The sequence below is a fragment of the Globicephala melas genome, chromosome 9, assembly GCF_963455315.2.
Source record: "Globicephala melas chromosome 9, mGloMel1.2, whole genome shotgun sequence".
NCBI lineage: Eukaryota > Metazoa > Chordata > Mammalia > Artiodactyla > Delphinidae > Globicephala > Globicephala melas.
This window is the reverse complement of record NC_083322.1, coordinates 77,794,724-77,814,539: the sequence shown is the minus strand read 5'-3', so window position 1 is coordinate 77,814,539 and position 19,816 is coordinate 77,794,724. Positions and strand designations below refer to the sequence as shown.

The window sequence follows — 19,816 nt, the reverse complement described above, 5'->3', positions numbered from 1 at the left end:
CCTTTTTGGATTGAGTGCTGTCAGGAAGCAGGGGCAGTTCAGTGACCAGTTGTCTCAGTTATTTTTATCTGGAAAGAGAAAGGATTAAAGTCAAGCTAAAGTTGTCATTGATAAAGAAGCAGTTGTCCCTTGTGGTAATCAGCAGAAGGGCTGTTATTTTTGTAGTTGTAGAGTATCTTTGTCTCTGTCTTGTTTCAGGCATAATCACAGTGTGGACTCATCTGTTTTGTCCACCATAGTCACCAGATGGCCAGGTTTGGGTATTGCTTATATAGACATACCTGGGAGAGAGATTTCAGGTTCCTTTCCAGACCACTGCAACAAAGTGAATACCGCAATAAAATGAGTCACATGCCCTTTTTTTTTTTTTCCACAAGCCTTTTTAAATTTCCCAGTGAATATAAAAGCTGTTTGCACAATACTGTAGTCTATGAAGTGTGCAGTAACATTATGTCTAAAAAAACAATGTATGTACCTTAATTAAAAAATACTTTATTGCCTTTAGCAAGCCACACTAGTTATGTCAGAGATCACAGATCACCATAACAAATATAATAACATAGAAAAAGTCTGAAATGTGGTGAAGATTACCAAAATGTGACACAGAGACACAGAGTGAGCAAATGTTGTTAGAAACATGGCGCCAGTAGACTTGCTCCATTGTCACAAAACTTCAATTTGTAAAAAACGCAGTATCTGCTAAATGCAATAAAGCGAAGCATGATAAAACGAGGCGTGACAGTATTCTGCAAGCATTTTTTATGTTCGGTTGGAAACATTAGGCCTAGCTACCAGCTCTGGACTGCCAGATCTCCAGCTTTTTCAGTGCAGAATCTTTTTATTCACGTAGTTATTGTTCTTTATTTGCTTGCACCCTCCCTTTAAATCTTTCCTACTTAGACTAAGGATTCACCCTCAAGCCGGAAGATGGGAAAATCCTGTCAGATACTGATACGGGTCCCTTCCTGAAATCTTCAGGTCTATAAAAAGAGAGAAGGAAAACAGAGCTACTGTGAATTTACTTTGTAGTATCAAAGCTCTCAGCTGGAGAATAAAGACAGAGTCAAGAGTCAGAGAAGTCACAGCATGAAGTTTCACTCCTGTGAAGGCGTCCTGTGGCATAAATGAGCCTTGTAGGTGTCTGCACTCTGCCTGGCTTGGCCACACAAGTCAAGGATATTCCCCAAGTATCTTATTTTTGGATTGATGATCCTGCACACTTTAACTTGTCTTTGTCGTTTCCATTTTGTGTGTGGGATATTAGTGGGGTTTCGTCAGAATTACGTCCAAGATGCAGTAATATAGGGAAAATCCCAAGTGTTTTTTCCATGCTCTCCCTTAACTTATGCCATCTGTCTAGATATAACAAACCTTTTGAAATTTCTGGGAGGTCTTCAGTAACAGATTTCTTTAGTTTTCTGTACTGATGTAGCTTTTCTTTATTTTTATATTCTGTTGGTAATTTCCATGGGAGCTGGTGGGAAGAGAGAAGAGTAATTGCTTTGTGAGGTAGTCATTTCGCTCTCCTTTCTGGAGAAATGTATGTGATTTCTAAAGACTGAAAGAGAAAAGATGTGTTTTCCATGTGTCATTTTTTTTTTTACTTGCAAATGGTTGTAGTTGCTGCAAAATTTCATCACCCAAACTTCTCAGGCAAAATGTCCCTTTCCAGATGAGAGAGAAACCGATTGTAGTAAATAGACTTAAGGATGCTCTCAGTTCCCTGAGGGAAGCCTCAGGTGTCCTTCTGCCATGTAGCCCAGCATTGCAGACATACACATAGCTAAGAGATGACCATTTAGCCGACTGACAAACCTGATGACCTGTTCTTAAGGAAGAACTTTATCAATAGAAATTAATCTAATGTTATACTTCAAACTGCCTCCCTCCTCTCACCCAGAAAATTCTAATCACCGATCCTTGATCCCAGTGGATGCGTAGTGCGGGAATGTAGGCATTTTGGTAATGTGCTCAGAAAAACATGGTTTACGAGTAAAATAGGGAGTCTGCAATTTCTGCATCCATCGGTGCCTGATAAAAGCAATATACCTTAAAATCATTTTTATTTCTGTCATTGCTCACAGATTTGGATACCATTGATAAAGATTGATTTCTTTTTAACTGGCATGTTATTTAAATGCTTTCAGAAATATAATCATGCACTTTGAAAACTGAGAAAAACTTTGGGAGTCATCTGGCTTATAAATGGGTCTAAAAATAGCATAAAAAATGTGTTCCATTTTCACCTAACGTCGTTAAACACACGTCCCCCGAAAGTTAAATTGCAGCCTTTATTTAGAGTCTCGTTTATAAATATACACTGTGAATTTTCAAGACAGGATATAAAATACAATATTTCCCAAACTTACGTGATCAATCACCCTCTTTCAGTTTCATACCAGTTAATATTTTCTGGAAGAATATTTCGAAAAGCACTGTTTGGAAAACTCACATTTATCCACACTTTCTCATTTTTATGAAGGAAACCTGGCAGAGTTCATCTATTAGTGTCAATTCCCAGAATAGCACCCAGGATCATGATTTCCAGACTAATTTCCCACTACATCACACACTTCAAAGATGTATGCATATCAACACTGGATAATCATCGTTGAACGCACTTACCTGTATAAAATTATATTGTATCTTTGCTATCTTAGAATATATTAAAGAGTTGTTTCGTTGTCTAATGAACTTCTAATCAAGTAAATAATCCAAAACTGCCAAAGCTGCTGTGTTTTATTCTTTGTTCGTATTTGACTCTCTTGCCAAATACATATACTTTTAGTAGAAACCAAATGATAGAGTGATAGGAATCAATAGAAGCTGGATGATTTTGTTTAAATCTTTGATTACAGTCAGCAAGATATAGTCACACAGCTCAAGTTAGCCTATAATATGTTTCTCTTCATTGCTTCAATTGCAAATTTAATCTGAATCCAATGTTTATATATCTACTGCATAGTCAGAATAAAGCACTGATTGAAGCCCCTTTTATAAATAAGCAGTTATGCTATTAATCAAGTTAAACATTTCAATAATATACAAAATATATTATTTTCTTGGAGGAAAGTATTGGTGGTAAAACTATTATGGGAGCACTTAGCTCAATAAACAAAACTAGGTGGAATTGTAACTGTTAAAGATTGAGTCAGGGGAAAAAATAATAGAGTTTTTATGCAAAGGTCTTTTGGAACTTTCCTCTGAGGTCTTTTAAACTATGTGGTACATTGAATCATAAGTATAATTTTACCAAACTGGAGATAACTCAGAAAGTAAAATATACCTAAAAATCTGATTATTGCCATTAGTAAGAATTATTATTTTTAAACCAAGATAAAATTTGGATTAATTTAACCATGTTGTGCAATAATTGCATTGTTATAGTGCTTTCACAAGAATGCATTCATGACTATTTATTACAAAAAAAAAGAATTTTCGATTTTAGTATCACAAACACTTATTCTAGAAAAAAATGATCAAATTCTAGTGAATAGTTAGCTGTTCATAAAAGAAACCTATTTACTTTTGCTTGTGATTCACAAGCATGGATTTCTGGGTCCTCAAAAAACCTGATAACATTCAGTATAAAGAAACAGAAGCTTTCTTCCATCTTTCCCTGTGTATGTTACTCCTTAGTCTGTCTCTCCTTTTTATATTGTAAAGATCTTTCTTTCTTCAAGTTCTCACCTAAGTCCCACCTAAGTACAACATAAAACTAGCTCTAGCCTTTACATATTCCTCTACTCTGGAATCAGTCTTTGGTTATTCAGCCCTGTGAAGAGCCCAGCAGTGAGGTCACTACACACTGATTAGAAAATGGCCAAAATGTGGAACACTGACACCAAATGCTGGTAAAGATGCGAAGCAGCAGGAAATCTCACTCATTGCTGGTGGGAATACAAAATGGTGCAGACACTTTGGCAATTTCTTACAAAACTAAACATACTTTTACTGTAGGATCCAGCAATTACACTCCTTGGTATTCATGCGAAGGAGTTTAAAACTTAGGTCCACACAAAAACGTGCACACAGATACTTGTAGCAGCTTTATTCATGATTGCTAAAATGTAGAAGCAACCAGGATGTCCTTCAGTAGGTGAATGGATAAATAAACTATAGTATAATGCATCCAGGCAGTGGAATATTATTCAGCACTAAAAGAAATGAGTTATGAAGCCATGAGAAAACATGGAGGAACCTTAAATGCATATTACTAAGTGCAAGAAAACCAATCTGAGAAGGGTAAATACCGTATGATTCCAACTCTACAACATTCTGGAAACAGCAAAACTCTGACTCCAATAAAATGATCAACAGTTGCCAGTTGTGGGGAGGAGAAAAGAATAGGCAGAACACAGAATGTTTGGGCAGTGAAAATATTCTGTATAATACAGTAATATCTATGTCATTATATATTTGCCCAAACTCATAGAATGTGCAGCACCAAGTGTCAACTCTAAGGTACACTATGGACTTTGGGTGATTATAATGTGTTGATGTATTAAATAGCTTCATCCTTGGTGGAACATGTGCCATTCCAGTGAGTGATGTTAATAACGGGGGAGGCTGTGCATGTGGGGGTGGGGCAGGACGTATACGCGAAATCTCTATACCTTCCTTCCAATCTTACTATAAACCTAAATCTTCTCTAAAAAATAAGAGACTTATGCAGTAGAATTCAAAGATCAAATTAATTCAGCTGGAATTCACTATTAATCATCAGCGTCAGAGTTGGTAGAGAGATCAAATAAGAAAAAAAATAATAAGTGTATGTTGGAATTGTCACCTCCTAGATGACCGGTTATCTTAGCAAAACTCAGTGATTTGAGGATATGAGGAAAGAGAAGAAATATATGCAGTAATGGTAGCAACATCATCTTGAACCATGACTGTAAAAGAAAGGAGAGTTGAAGAGATGCAACCAGAGAGTATAGCCAAGGAATGCAACCAGAGAGTATAGCCAAGTAATGTTGAAAATACAAAAAAATAATTGATGCAATAAATTCTTGGTGAAGACATAAGTAGATGAGGTCAAGAGCATAAGTGGACAGGTGAGCTTCAAATTCTAAGATACAGTTTTAAATGGGTAAGAATACGTACAGGTGTAATATAGATAAGGGGAAGTTGAAGAAATTTGCAACTGATGGAGTCTCTTTGAGAAGTAAAAAATAAGATATATTTATTTAACAACTCCATATCACACTGTCAAAGAGACTGTCAGCTGAACCTGGAAATGAGTAGAAACTTGACTACAGCTTAAGTTCTTTTGCAGAAAAAAAAAAAAAAATCTGTGGTAGGGAAGTTTCTAGGGATGTTTCAATTGGTTTTCCTAGAAAAGCTGAGTCTTAATCTAACAGTGATGAAGGAGAGAAATGAGGGTCTCCGTCATCTACGTGGCTGTAGCCCCGTCCTTCCTTCGTTCTTCAACACAATCACCCCAGCCCTGTTCCCTGGATGTAAGAAATACCATCATTTAATTTACATACTGTCTTTCATCCCTGGGATCCTTCCAGCTGAGGATTATTATTTTTCCCCTGGAGTTGAAGTCTTTGCTCACTATAACTCCACTATAGTTCATGTAATTCTCCCTATCTTGCATCTAAAACCCCAGATTCTGATGTTTATATCACTTCCAAATCAATCTCAGAGCTTGAGGGCCACCTTATGAGCCTCTTTTAGGCCTTACACTTGGCTTCTCATCCAGGTTTTATTCCCTGTTAATTTTCTACTACTATTTGTCTCACCATTTCCATATTCCTTTTTTATCTTATCCCAATGTCCTTCTTCTGGTCACTACCCTTCACTTCGCTTCTTTTAATTCTTGTTGTATCCGAATCTCATAACATCTGTTAGATGTGCGCATGTTGTATGTGTATATAAATGGGTGTAATGTGCAATTGAACATATACTTGATACCTACTACTCAGTACATGTCTTTATGTCTACTTAAGAAGGGCGTGTATTAAGTCAAAGAAGTATGTGGTTGAACATGTGTGACTGGCTAACCTGTGGACAGATAGCCAGGAAGGATATTGTAGAGTTTTACTTGGCTGGAAAAGACTATGGAAATCATATGGGAGATGATTTCAGGAAGGGGAAGAGATAAGCCTCTGTTAACCTCCTAGCATACTAAGATCCTCTTAGAAAAACATTGACTTTTTGGAGCACTTTTTGCTTTCTATTCCCTGGCCAGATTCATTTCTTACCTCACATATCTTCAGAGCCAAAAAAGTCAGAATGATGTACCTACACACACACACACACACACACACACACACACACACACACACACACACACACACACACACACACACACACACACACACACACACACACACACACAAAATCTGAAGAGCTTAGATTCTGCTTCTGAAGAGATTATTGTTCTGATGAAATATGCCTAATCCCAATGCTTTAGGGATATCTCCAGTTCGAAAGTGAGGTCCAAGGGGGAAATAAAGATACAGTTTAATAAACCTGTGTTGCTTCACTCTCTCTGTAATATTGGATGATTATGTAATACATATTAATTCACAGTGTGTTCACATAATAAACCCTCCTTAAATTAAAAAATAATTGACAGGGGACAGTTTGAAATAAAAAATAAAATATTGGTGGAAAATTGCCAGACCTCCACCCACCAGAAACTTACAATTTAGAACATTATTAATCACCTCTCCCTTATCTTTTATTTTTTTCTGTATTTTGTTCCCAGTCACTCAAAGTCTTAGGACAGGGTGTTCTCTCTAGCTCATTGTTTTTATAAATACCCATTTTAGTAATTGCCTGCAACTTTCTTTTGGAATCCACTCCACCCTTCTGTGTGCGATCATTTGGGCGTAACCAGTCCCTGCACCTTGGTTAGCACAGAATATATACAAATGCTGTTCTGCAGAAAAGCACAGCTTGCTCCTACTGATAGTGTTACCTGACATATGTCCCGATTACAAACTTGGCTCCCTGGAGAAAAGCAATCTGCGCCAAAAGGAAACATGGAATGAAGTCCTGTGAGCTTCCAGAGGAGGTTTTCTGTCTAATATGCCTCCTAAAATGGAACCATAATTCACTTAAGTTCTACAGACACTATCTCCCTACTTCTAAGCAGAAGAGCGGTAACTTTTGACCAACAGACCCTCGCAGAGGTAACAAAGAGCCTTATTTGATACTCACCCTAGAAACCACAGTTGATCTTAGCTGAAAGGGTAATGTTAAAATACAAAGTAACTAAATGTTTATAAAAAGTCTTGAATTTTGCAAGTACGAATAAATAACTATAATGCTACTAACTGAATTTATGAACATATATTTTAACCTGTGCCTCAACTACTACCCAGTTAATTCAGTGCCATTTCCTAACTCTGTGATGGCATTTTCCAAATCTATGGGAATATATTAATTCAGAGAATGAGAAGGATGGACATCATCTCAGAAGAAAAAGAGCAACTTCAGTTAATAAGAATTCATATGTTGCAACATGGAAAATTAGTATGACTATACAATTTTTGTCACCTAAATTATCCTGCGTATAATTTCTTCACTCTAATAATGTAATATAGCTGTTCACAGAGCAGAGTTTAAGGGTTGGGCTTGAGTGTCATTGCTTCCTTGCTTTTATCAATTTGCAGATATAAGGCAACACAGAATGATTCAGACCCAACCCCTTTAGCATTAAACCCTATCTCTGCCCCTTGCGGGGCCTTGGGCAAGTTATTTCACTTCTCTGTGCCTTAAATTTCCTTATCTGTAAAATCTAGATGAAAATAGTCCTAGTTCAGGCGAGGTTGTGGGAAACAAATAAATCAATATTTCTAAAGACCATAGAACTGGCACCAACTATGCCTATATTAGTATGTATAAAGTAAATATCATCGGAACATGTATTTAATCTCTGGAATATTGAGGTTTTTGTTAATAAATATAAATTAAAATAGTATTTACTAGATTGTTAAGAGAATTTAATGCACATTTCATTACATAAATATTAGTTTTTATAATTATTAGCTGTTAATAAATAGAAACAAAATTAGATCTCCATATAGCAGTAATGAGAATATTTATTATAGACACTTTCAATTTAGAAATGGGCCGAGAGACAGCACAGTTACTGTTAACACCTTGGAATTTAGGGTCAGACAGACTGGATGGAATTTTTTGTTCCGCCACTTAGCAGCTTTGTAATACCTGTAATGACATCAGGTCACAGTTTTATTCTCTGCGAGTCTCAGCTGCTTCTTTTGAAAAATGTGGATAATAATCCCTACGTCTGAGTGTTGTTGTGAGCATTAACTGCGTCCATGTCTGTAAAGTAGCCGGCACCTGCATTCAATCATTGGTGGGTGTTAGCAACTTTCGTGTTTATTGGGTTCCACGGTTTGAAACTCAAATCACATTTTCCCCGAGAAACTATATTTCAGATTGTGGCCAGTATCTTGGAAAAGTCTAGGTAAAAATATTTCACTCGAAGATTCACTAAAATAAAAGCAATATTCCAATGAGAACATAGCCATCTGAAGTACCCACTGAGGAAATCTGGACTATGGCTACCTTCACAGGAGGGAACCCTCTTCTTACAGTCACATTCATGGTGGGATGTTTTTGTCCATGAAGTGGTAGATCTTCCATGGACCAGTAATTAAGTAACTGTCCTCTCCTGTTGGTCTGCCCAAATGCAACACTCTTTCTCTCCCTTGGTAACCTCAGCTACAGAGATTTGAGTAGATTACAGTCCACAGTTCGTCACACATTGTTATCATGGGATCATGCAAATCCTTTTTCTTTGCTTATTTGCTTGTTTATTTTATCCCCATATCTAGGCTAGCCCATTATATTTGCATGGCTGGGGCAAGAGTATAAATGGAGGCCTCAGGCCCATGACTCTCTCTGCTTCCTGAACTTCAAGGGGCCTCAAGCAGATGCCTGTGAACACCCCAGGGTACACATGTGTATTCCAGCATCCTCCACTACCCCACTTCCTGGGCTTGGGGATGCCACACTGACAAAGACTTTCCTTGACCAAACCTTCGGCTTCTTTAAGGCCTCTTCTCAACTAATTTGATCTTGGACCTCAGTGTCCGTCTTTGTTGGGCCTGCATCACCCAGTTTTAGCAAGAATCCTGTCAAGTCAGTTTAGGCAGAGACTCTCCTTACCACTGATGTTTTTGTCTTAGTATTTTCCATCCACTGACCCCAACTCTGTTTCTTAGCTATAAATCCCCACTTGTTTATGTTGACTTGGAATGGAGCCCCATTCTTTTTTTTTTTTTTAATATTTATGGAGGTTGTCCTTAAGCCATATACTCCAATTAATTCACCGTTACTGATTCCTTATATTTATCAAAATCTTTATTTCCTACCAGTAATACGAGAATTGAGCGCACTTTTATTTCCCTTTGGTCCCCATCATCCCTTGCACCATAATATTGACATTGAGAAGCATGAATCGAACCTTATCCAATTTGCCATCTTTTCATGAGATGCAACAAACCACTTCATATTAGTCACTCCCTTGGTGAGATAAAGTGGAAAACAAAGGAGAGTTCCTAAATGTGTTTGGTGTGGAGTTCCTACTGAGATTCCCCAGATATACATCTGCATCTTATAAATTTTGGACAACTCTCCATATACTCAAAAAGAATTATCATTTTTTGTTAATTAAATTTGTTCACTAGAAATGTAAAACACTGCTATATAAATGCATTTATGAGTAGCTTTAATGAATATTAAGGGTCCAAAAGAAAGGATTGTTGTTTGTTGTATAATAACAAAGAAAGCAGGTAGTTCTAAGCTTTGCCAATGGTTAGGAATGCTTGTTTTCCAGGAGCAGGACCTTGAAAAGCTGATTTCTGCTCTAGTTACATATAGCATCCTGAGTTTAAATAAAAACGGAAACTCTCATATGTCAATATTTCCCTTTTTAAAATATATGATGCATCTTAAGTAATACATCTTAATAGTTCTAAGTCAGTGAGAGAAATTAACTTTTGCTATTTGATTGATAAAATGTGTAAATGTAACCAATATGCCTAATTCAACTGCATTTTTGAGACAACATAAACAGGGTTGAAAATGGATAAACAGGGTTATAACTTTGGTTTACTCTCATTTAGCACTGGACTTTAAAGGTCTAGTAGAATGTTTTTCCAAGAAGATTCCATTTAAGAGTTATGTGCTCTTTAATGTAAATTGTACAGGGAAATGTTATGGCACAAATAAAATAATTTAAAATATTATTAACCACAGAATATCTATTAGAGAAATCTATATTCTTGACTGTGCTATGAATTTAAATGTTCAAAGTTTTCTTCAAAGACCTTTTCAAAGTCCTTGTGTTTCAACAAACCAACCCTTACAAATGATATGGACCTTCTTTCTACCAGTTTAAACCTTGTAGATTATGGCACTGAGACCACCTGAATCAAAGGAAAAAAAAACCAACACCAGTTTGTAATCGTTTTGTTTAAAACAGATGAACGTTCAAAATGAAAATAGACCTTCATCAATTTACCAATTTGATTTAAAAAGCAGAACATGGGGTAAGAATTTTAGAAAATGCTTCCATTTGGGGGAATTTTTTCTTACTAGTTCCTTAAGTAATGAATCATAACAGTTCTGAGGAAAACTCGTCGTTTTACAGCACAGGTTTAACTGGTTTTTAGTTGCCAGAGACTGCACTAGATATTAAGAATAGAGATTTTGTCTTCCAGAAATTTAGTTTCTGGTGGAAGATAAATTTTTAAGTTGTTTGGTACCTTAGAGACATCTCATTGAGGTACAGAGAAATGAATGATAACCCACATCAGGAGACACACTAATTTAGGCTAAAATGACCACCCGACTTGCTTGTATTCACTGAATCCCCTACTGTGTTACTTCTGTCATTTATACCAGTGACCACACAATAATTCCAGCTTTCATTTCTCCTGAGCATCACACCCGTATATCAAACTGTCTACCAGACACTCCTCAAATCATCCCAAACTCACATCCCAGACTCCCCAGATCATCCCAAAGAAACTATGATCTTCCCACCCTAACCTCCTTTTTTCCCCACTATAATTCCTGTTTTGTTTTTTTTTTTAAACTGTCATCCATCCATTTCCAAAACATAGAAATTAAGGGGTCATTTTTCACTTTATGTTTATTTCTCAAATGCAGATTTGATGAAAATCTCATTATATCATGTCTCTGATTAAAAATACCAAAATGTCTCCCCCTGTCTGCAGGATTAAATCTCTATCTCGTCTGAATCATAAAGTTCCTAACAATCAGACCCTTGACTTCTTGGCCAGCTTTCTATGATTTCCACACCTGAGTAAGATATGGTTATTCTCACACTTAACTTTGCCTGTGGGCACTGAAACCTAAGACTACCTCCAAATGTCTATAAAGACTAACTGTAACAACACAAATTACCACAGGAGATTTTAAGTTTTTATTTGTTTTTCAATAGTAAAAATGACCTGTAGGAAAGGGCTGCAATTATAACACAATTCGATAATTGGAGATAATTACCTGATAGTAATTTGTTTCAATATATTAAAAGCTTAGAGGGATATGGCCCATTAAACAACCCCTTTCCTGACTCTAAATGATAACTTCCTATCTGGTAAATTGGTTTCATTTTCTTCTTATCCAAGTTTATGTACTTTAAATGAATAGTCTCTGAATATGCCCCCTTCTACTCATACAATGTGTATTTAAATGTACTAGCCCCTCATTAACAGGACCCAATAAAATTGAGAATTTGCAAACTGCAAAAACGTTGGGCTAAATTTTGACCCATCTCTACACATGAGCAAAACATCCACAGTAAACGAAAAATGAGGATTATATTTATATAAAATCTTTCCAATAGAAAATAATGGTTCATGAGATCATTTAAAGACATTTTGCAAGATGTAAACATGTCTCGTCCCTCTTCAGCTTACCTAAAGAGCATAAGTTGGCTTATCAATTTGATATGTAAGCCAGAAAGAAGAAGCTGTCTATTTGAAATATCAATCTTGAACACTGTTCAATCCAAGAAAGGCCAACTCAGCTGTTTGGAGCCCTTTGGCATGTTAAGCACATAGTTCCATATCCTAGATGCCTTAGGCATTTCCATAACAATAAGGCGTTGCTTTGAAAAATAGGCATTATTCCAGGGTCCGTGAGGCCAAACAAGGTCCTAGCTGTCACATTTTTAAAATAATCAGGGTGTCCAAGAAAGTCCATAATGTAAGAGTCAGGGGAACTGGAAAGTTGCATCTGTTATGATGGCTGCATATCTAATATTTCTATATGTTATTCTTTTCTCTCTTTCCCTGTCTTTTTCTTTCTCTTTTTAGATTTTACTGCTAACTTGTTCTTTTATTGAGATGTAGAGCGTTCATCTGCTTTTTTATTATGAAATATTTTAAGCACACAGAATTATGTTGAGAGTAATGTATTTAAATTATAATCCAACGCCCAACTTTGTGAAATATTAACACTTAAATATACTAGTTCCTACAAATATATGTAATATAATATTGAGTTTAGATTTAAAAATATGTATATTGAAACAGTCATAGCTCCCTGTGTCCTCATTCTCTCTTATTTCTTAGAGAAAAACATATTCTGAATATGGTGCTTAACTTTTCCAGAAATTTTTTATATGTTTACTGCTTACATATAAATGTATGTATCCATAAGCAGTATGGTTTGCTTCTTTCAACTTGATATACCTAGTATAATTCCTTTTGCTTTCCTGTACTCCCTGATTCTATTCCTTTAACATTGTTTCTGAGGTTTTTCTATGTTGATGAATGTAGCTCTTTTTTTTTTCCCATTTTAAACTTCTGTATCCATTTAGTGACTATACTTCAATTTATCCGTTCTCCTTTTGTAGAATATATAGATTGTTCTCTTTTTTCTATTATAATTAATCTTACAATAAATGTTTTTAAAAATGTCTATTACTGCACATGTGGAGAGGGTTCTCAAGGGTATATACTTAATTGCAAAAAGCTGGTTCTTGGAGTATGTGCATTTTACACTTCATTGGATATTGCCAAATCCCTGTCCAAGATGTCTTTGTACCAGTATATACACGAATGAAAAGTGTATGAGCTTCTGAAACAAACAATAAAGTTATTCGCAGCTTCATCTTCCTAGGCAAGAGTTTCCTGGACTAGCAAATCATGTTAAAGAGGATAAGTTGTGTGGTTATAGATGCTTTTGATTCTCAAATGCTAAACTTTTGTTTCTTTTGTCTTGAGAATCACTCGCGTGACATTCTATATTCAAACAAATACAACTGGAATGTTTTCAATTATTAATCTTCTGTTGTATTTTATTTATAGTAACAGCTTGGACATGATCCACCTAAGAGTGCCCTATATACATTTTTTTCTTTTAAAGATGTTATGTATATATACTACTATAAATTCTTATGTTCAAAGCTTGTCAGAGCCCTCAGAAAACGTGACATTTCTCTATACAACATCCCTACAATTTATTTCATTACAAGGTTGGAGGGGATATCATAATACCTCTTTGTAAACACAAAATATCCCTTATGTGTGTACCAAATTAACAAGAAATATAATTTTCTCTAAAAGAAATTCAAGAAAGGTCTTTATAAAGCAAAAACAAAAAACCTCAGCCTCTGCCTTTAAAAAAGTATACTCATACAGTACTAAACACATCGATGAGTAGTTTTAAATTTCACTTATAGAATGGTAGTTGGAAATCTTAAAAGTAGTTACTTGGAGTAGTAATATTAATTCAGTCTACCAAAGTCTAAATTTAAATCACAGTAAAGCTTAACTGTAATACTCGTATTAATTGGGGAGAGAAACTTATTCTTTTCTTTCATAAGGGAAATTACTGCATACTTACAGTGCAAACTATATCCACTAAAAATTGTCAGGAAATATTTTCCTTGGTATTTGATTTAGTGCGAGTCCAGGTATAAAATCTGGTTACCATGTTTAGGGTTTGAAAACAAAATTGCACACAAACCAACATTCTGTTAATAACCATAGAACACTAATGTTTGTGTTTTATTATAATACAACCAAAATATACATTTAACAACTTTCCATTATTTTAGATTACAAGACTACATTTCTTTTAAAATAGCAAAACTACAAATTCAAAATAGATTGCTAACCACTTACAATTATTAAGAATTAAATTACACAATTAAGTGACAGATTTTTGCCCTTCACCCCCAAATCACCCAAATCAAACTTACCATAAATACTTTATAGGACAAAATATTTAAATGAGAGGTATAAGTCATGTGCATGTTCCTGTCTTTGCACTGTCAATGTGTACAATGTTGGAATTTTAGATCTCATTTTTTAATCTCACATGCAAATTAAATTATTTAAATACTGTGGTCATTTACTGTGAGAAAAAAATATTTCTTTCTATAAAAACATTTCAAATATCTCTTTTTACTAAACTATCCATTCCCAATAAGGCTAATGAGTTCCAACATGTTGTCCAAGACAAATTCTAAAGGGAAGCTATTTCCGTTTTGATTTCCACTTTCATTTATGATATATATGAAATATCATATTTAAATTTAAAATATCAGTGTTTAATTAATGCTCTGGTCCAATGTAGTATTTCGTAGACATCTGGATGCTACCAAACCGTCCTTGAAAATTTAATTTTCAAAGTAATGTGGAAAAACAGGCACCGACAACTGTAAACTTATTTTTTAGTTGAGTCTACACAATTCAGCAGAAACAAAAATTAATAGCATGTAAAGAACCGAAACATAGACCAAAGGAAAAATTCAAGAGTAAGACCATTTTGCAGGCAGCATGTTGTAAATAAGCATTATTTAGTCAGCGGATAGATGAGGTATGGTGTGAATTATAATTTTTTCACTACTGTTGTGGCTTTTGCAAATTTCTAAATTTCTCTGTGACAGTTTTCCATTTCTTAAATAATTTGGTTGGTTTTCAAAAATGTTTATTCAATCATGTGAATGTAGTGTTTTGAGCTCTTTGGGGAAGAAACAGTTTATATATAAATTAATTATTTAGACTATCCCTTTCTAAACAAACTCTTAAAATTCCCAATAAATTGAATGTAAATGAATGCAGACAGTCAGGATTCCATTTAGCAGCAGAAATAGCTGACGTGAAATGCAGATGAGAATATGCAAGTCAGAGCCATACGTATTCAAAACAGGGGAAAAAATATAAACCAAGAATAAACATAGACGTTTTAAGACCTCTCCATAAAGAGCTGATTTCTTAGCAAATGTATTTGAAACTATTAACTATAATTTCATTTTTCATTATTTCAAAGAAAATTTGGTAAAAACTTTCAGCGGTGAGGAAGTATATATTGTATCTCATCTCTAGATTTAATATATTCACACTGTTCTTCTAAGTGTTCGAGGCAATTAAAAGATTAAAAAATTAAACATAGTAGCTTAGATGTCTTCTGTCTTTATAAATACACATAAATCCTTGCCCATATGGTTTATTTATTATGACTTTTTATTTTACTAACAAGATTTCAAATATATTTTAAGTATCATAAATTAATAGTTTTAGATCCAAAGCAGCCTGTAAATTAAAATGTCCCCCCCAATTTTTTCTGAATAAGATTAGAAGGAATTAATTAAAAAATGGGTTGGACATTCATATTTTGATGAAAACCAAATTTATTTTCACAAGTCAATCCTAACATTTGAGCTTCATGAAATTTTCCCAAAGCCATCCATAATTTGATCACTACTGTCTGATATACAAATATTTGGAAATCTTTTAAAAAACATGCTCCTACTTTGAGCTTTGAGCTTACTATGAGTTCCTGGAACATTTTGAGCCCGCAAATCAAGTTACAAACACTCTTGTTAGCAGTCTGATCTTGCTACAACTATTCTTAGGAATTACTTTTTAATAGAGTGATTTGTTCTGGTTCACTTAAAAAAGAAAAAACAACTATCTTCCTTAAGTTTTCCTTACAGTAAAACATCTACACATATTTATGAGTATCATATCAAAAGGCGACTTAACCTCATAGATCAGTGTGACTACTTTGAGTAGGTAAACAATGCAAACACAATGAATGTAAGATAGAACGTTTTGAGCGTAAAGCCAGTCACAGACGTGATACTGAACTCTGTAATAAGTTGCCCTAAAATCACAGGGTTCTCACAGGCTTTTATTTTCAAGACACGTAGAATGCATGAGAAACGAGCTATGTCTGCTATTTAGTTTTCTGAAAAGCTGCCTTCCATGTGAGGAAGTGACTAATTTTTCATTTCACACCAAAAACGGCATGAAAAGGCAAAACAGAAGAAGGCTAAGGGTTTTGTGTTATAGGAAGGAAAGGTGAGTCCTTCTTAAACAGGCAGGAAACATTCCATACATATTCAGAGGAAAGGACACATTGGAAACATTTGCAAGTGCTAACAAAATGTGAAAAAATGTTTATGTTAATGTTGTGAGTTTGTTTTCTTTACATGCAGTAGGCTTATTTATTATTAAATTACTAAAACAATGCTACTTGAATTACAGCATATAATCTCAGAAATGCAAAAAGATTGTGTGAAGAAAAGATGTCAAAGAGTTAATTTAACCCTTTCCGTTGTCAAAAGTTTTGCATTTGTTCTGTTATTCAACAAATATATAGTATTACCACTCCCCACCACTGTTGTCTACCTAATTCTGTCTCTCTATATATGTATATATTGTTTTTTCCTATTCACTCAAATAAAATCTAATAATCCAATATTTGGGAGAGCATAAGGCAGTAAATAGAAATAATTTATAGAGCATGATGCATTTTTAGAAAAAAAAGAGGAAGTACATACTGAAATCCCATTGGTTGTAAATAAATTTGTATTCATTTTTCCCATGATCCTTTAGAAAATTTACTTTTCCTCAGACTTTTGCTAGCAGTTTGTTATAATCTAGAGGTTTTTTTTTAACAGATGGATTACAAATTGGCAGCTACTTATATTCCAGTGAGTAAAGCTGCAGTACATTTCACGCACTGTATTTGTGATTGTTCTTCCTTTTTATGGGGATGTGAGTTTTCCCCAAAGCCAGAATTTATGGCTGTCTTTCTTTCTTTCTCTTAACAAATCCCAGCTGTGTGCTTTCCCATTAGGATGCAGTATACATCATGATGTTTCCCTTATTTTATTAAAATGCTTTCCCATAGCCTATTAAAATATTTATTAAGCATTCTGTCCCTGTAAAGCTCAGCATATATTCTAAAGACACATAACTGAGCACCAACTTCTCTCTGTGAACCTGTTATCCTGACAAGTCATAAGGAATCCTGGGAGGAACATTTATGCTCTTCAGTAAATCAATGCTCCAGGACACTAAATGTAACCCCTGGAGTCTGAAAGGAGTAATGCACCTCTCCAAATTCCTAAACCATGCACCAAGAGTGAATGGCTCACTGGGAAAGTTCCTGTTGATAATGTGAGCTGTATCTTATGTCTTCCCTCCAATCCTACCACCAGGTAGCCAGTTCTAGAGTGGAATGATGTATCTGTTCATAAGAACATATAGCACAATTGCATGGTCAACTCCGTGCTTAAAGGCCATGCAAGGGAAATAAAGCACCTTATTACAATGTCAAATTTGACACTTTCTTAGCTCATTTATGTAACATAATAAATTCAAAAACTCAGAGTGTAAAACATTTACAAATGTAAAGCCCCTCTTTTGAGATAATTCTGATACTTTGCAGGTATAAGTTTAGTTCTTGGAAAATTGGTTCAGATGAATGGTTTGCCCTTGCTAATGCCATATCCACCAGATACAGTCTTATTCAGATTACTGTTCTTGTGCTTTAGCAAAACTCCATGGAAAGCTCTTATGAGTTAACGTAAGGATGAATAAAACAGAAGACAGTATTTTTGCAGGTGAAGACTTCTTTTTCTTTAAATTAAATAGAAAACTATGTAGCCACAGCTCTAGGAAGCTCTTCTAGGTCTCTGTGATGTCTTCGATTTCGTTTCTTCTTCATTTCCTGCATGTGCTTCCACTTTGGGCCGCCCTTGTTTCGCTGTCTCCGCTTCTCCCTGTGCCACATCTGTTCGCAGTACTGGTCGAGGCTGAAGTTTGGGCTGCTAAGGATTTGGATATAGTCTTTGTATCTCAACCGTGACTCAGCCAACAGATCCTTGACCCGCCCCTCCTCGTGCTCTGCCCTCTGGGTATTTTCCATCTGTTCATTCTCAATGACATTCAAAGTCAGCTTCACTATGGTGTGGATAAAAGTGTGCTCCTGTGCTTTGCAGTAATACATCCCAGAGTCCTTCTTCTGCAGACTTCGAATCAGTAGCCCGTATTCTGTTTTGATGATCCTTTCATCGGGTTTCAACTGCAGAATTGGAAAAATGTAGGCAATAAATGAGAAACAGAGAGGGCTATGAGCAAAGGCAAAGAGGCTACATAGTTTTACTTAGATGAAACTAAAAGATACAATCCCTGTCTCTCTGTCATTAAGCATAGTATTGTCAGCCATAGTCGAACACAGTGACTAAACTCTCTTTCAACTAAAGTAACAGCCCCCAAAGATGTATGGTTGCATCTGATTACATCTAACTGAGCCTTTGGAATATAGTTAGGTTTTCTTCCAGTCTACAGATAGGAGTAAAAAGCTGTGAAAGTTAATGAAGTAAACCTGGAAACTATCAACTGACCATCTTTACAAAGATTTCAGATACTAATTGGTGTACTAAGAGCACCAATTTGTTTCTGAATTTCAGAGCTAGAATGGGACTCTGACAGTCATTGTGCAGAAAAAGAGCTTTAGTGCACACTACTACCTGTAATGTAGAAGAGAGCAGTTATTCCGAAAGGAATTTAATGTTTGCTAGATATTGCCAAATAAATGATCTGAGTAGCTTATGGAAACTGTAAGTGGTGACTTGTTAAAAGTCAAGTGGAAAGGCATGGAGGGTACAGCCTTTTGGATGTCAGGGCTGTACTGAATAGGACCCTACAGTCAGAAGTTTAGCAACATTTAAAGCTGAATTTCTCTTTTTACTGTGGATTGAATTTTGATACTTTATGTCTGTGTGATACTTTAGACTGTCATTTGTGGAAATATTTGCCATACCTCGGTATACTATAACATGGTAATGTGATTTCAAGTGTGAGAAAGCTCAATGAACAAAAAGAACCTCCACTGAAATGTGACGCTCTTTGCCCTTTGAAGCAGTAGTACTGAAAGACAATTCAAACATTTAAGCTTGCCTGGCCTCCAATCTGGTGTGAATAGAGAACCTATCTTCAATAAACTACAGGCATGTTTACCGACACAAGAGCCCTGTTTAATGTGGAGTATTGTTGAGCGGCTCAGCATTAAGTAGAATAACAACAAAGAAGTCTGGAAGATTTCCCAGTTTACACATCTGCCCCTGTATTGTAGACTTAGAGTTGATGGAAATCAAGGAGGCATAAAGACGGCTAAATTAAATTTATTCACAGTGGGTGGACTATACTTTGCATCTTTATGTGAAAAATATGTAGGAAAAATCCCTCCAATTCTGGAAATATGAGAAAAGGCAAAGAAACATCTCTGGCTACCAGCCCAGTTAACTAACAAGTATATGGCCAACCACCTTCTATGCCAGAGAAGTGCAGCTGGCGGGGTACCACACAAGGCCAAAGGCAGGTCACAGCTCAGATCCCTGGTTAATGAGGCTGAATGGTCTCCAGCCCTGCCCTTGGGCTACAACGAATCCACACCATCAGGGGTTTGTTTGTTTCCCTTACTTTGCCCATTTGGTGAATTGGTGTGTAGTAGATTTTTTTTTTTTCTAATGGATTTATCTAAAGGCCCACATATTTTT

General features: G+C 35.5%; 1 protein-coding gene across 5 annotated transcripts in view; it reads right to left on the bottom strand.

Annotated features, from left to right (window-relative positions):
* Window positions 1–13,991: 13,991 nt before the first annotated feature.
* Window positions 13,992–19,816, bottom strand: part of SEMA3D (semaphorin 3D) — a 208,216-nt gene continuing 202,391 nt past the window's right edge. For all 5 annotated transcript variants that reach the window (XM_030856996.2, XM_030856997.2, XM_060304732.1 and 2 more), the window contains one exon: window positions 13,992–18,339. In XM_030856996.2, the coding sequence (XP_030712856.1) occupies window positions 17,914–18,339 (426 nt within the window). In that variant the 3' untranslated portion in view covers window positions 13,992–17,913. The remainder of the gene's footprint in view (window positions 18,340–19,816) is intronic.